This window comes from Perkinsus marinus, assembly GCF_000006405.1.
Source record: "Perkinsus marinus ATCC 50983 genomic scaffold scf_1104296930488, whole genome shotgun sequence".
In the NCBI taxonomy this organism is placed as follows: domain Eukaryota; phylum Perkinsozoa; order Perkinsida; family Perkinsidae; genus Perkinsus; species Perkinsus marinus.
This window is the reverse complement of record NW_003216064.1, coordinates 173232-174576: the sequence shown is the minus strand read 5'-3', so window position 1 is coordinate 174576 and position 1345 is coordinate 173232. Positions and strand designations below refer to the sequence as shown.

At 47.9% G+C, this 1345-nt stretch overlaps 1 protein-coding gene across 1 annotated transcript in view; it reads right to left on the bottom strand.

Moving 5' to 3' along the window:
• Pmar_PMAR006408 (hypothetical protein) overlaps positions 1–461 on the bottom strand; it is a gene marked incomplete at both ends in the record, with an annotated part of 1242 nt that extends 781 nt beyond the window's left edge. Inside the window, 2 exons of the mRNA XM_002786946.1 lie at positions 37–117; positions 269–461. Of these exons, the coding sequence (XP_002786992.1) occupies positions 37–117; positions 269–461 (274 nt within the window). The remainder of the gene's footprint in view (positions 1–36; positions 118–268) is intronic.
• Between the last annotated feature and the right edge of the window lie 884 nt (positions 462–1345).

The window sequence follows — 1345 nt, the reverse complement described above, 5'->3', positions numbered from 1 at the left end:
CGAATTTTCCGATTTTCCTTATGTACTCCTGAGCACCGGGAACGAGAGGAATGCCGGCCTTGAACTCAGGAGACTCGTGAAAGACGTAGCACTTCTCCATAGCCTCCTTCGCTGTACCTGACAGCCACGGCAGACCTTCACTCGACCGAGTCACCAACTGGTCGTTCGAGCGCACGTCTTTCCACGGAGAAATCACTATTGCGGACCCAGAACTAACGATAGTCGAATAAGCCATCTTTAATGGTACGTATAATACGAGTAGTAGTACCTCCCTGAACTTCCCAGAAACGATACGTGAAGAAGTCGGAGACCTTCAAGTGTGTGCCGTAAACTCTATTGTGCCACTTTGAGTAAGTGGCCAGGTATTGGCCAAGGACCTCATCAAGGTCGCAGGCTACTACAGGCCGCTGACTAGCAGTAACAGCAGAGTTGGAGTTACGTAAAGTACTACCTCCTGCCATAGGTGAAATAGGAGTGAAATGAAATATCTTTCTAGAGATATGATGTTTGATGGTGTTACGTGCTCTAACGATTGTAAATCTGTGTGAAAAATTCCGCTTTCTCCGTATAATCGTTCGTGCTAAGATTTACACACACAATCGTCGCAATATTTGTAACTGCTACGGGCTCCGTGGTATTAACGTCGATATTATGAGTCCCCTTTCCCCCCACTGGTCCCAGTGCCTTATCGTGGCGTGGGGGTTACTGGATGGTAAATTCCAACCAGATCGAAACTGGGATCGAGCTGCCACCGCTCTTTGAGCGAAACTCTTACATCCACTCAACGAGTGCGATAGAGAGTGGCCCATAGCTCATGTGCTTCCCCACCGAGGGAGAGGTTCTTACCTCGGGTTCATCGCTGTTGTAATGTGCATTCTAACTCCCTCTGAGAGGGCTGTCATGCCGGGTGACTTCGTCCGCATTGAGAGAAGCTTTGGTATTGCATCAACACCCTGGGACCCAAGACTGCTGATACTATACAAGTAAGACCTACTACTAAGCTAATACCTTCAGGTACCCCGTAGTGAAGTAGTTCCCCTGCATGTCTCTGCATGACCACATAGTACATGAAGTCCATGCCTCAAGTGTCGAGCACAAGCTGGTTGCTTACTGGTGAAGTGGCGGTGTGTGTGATGACTCATCGTTGTCGATTGTTTTTTACTCTGTTATTCTCAACTGTACCATTTAGCCGTAGTCGGGGAAGCCGTGGCCAGGGTCACCTTTTGTCGTATCTGCTAGTGGCATTAGTATGAGTATGGGCGATTGGCCTCTGGCCCGTAATGCCCGGCATAAGCCTTGAATTGAATTGAATTGAATTGAATTGAATTGAATTGAATTGAATTGA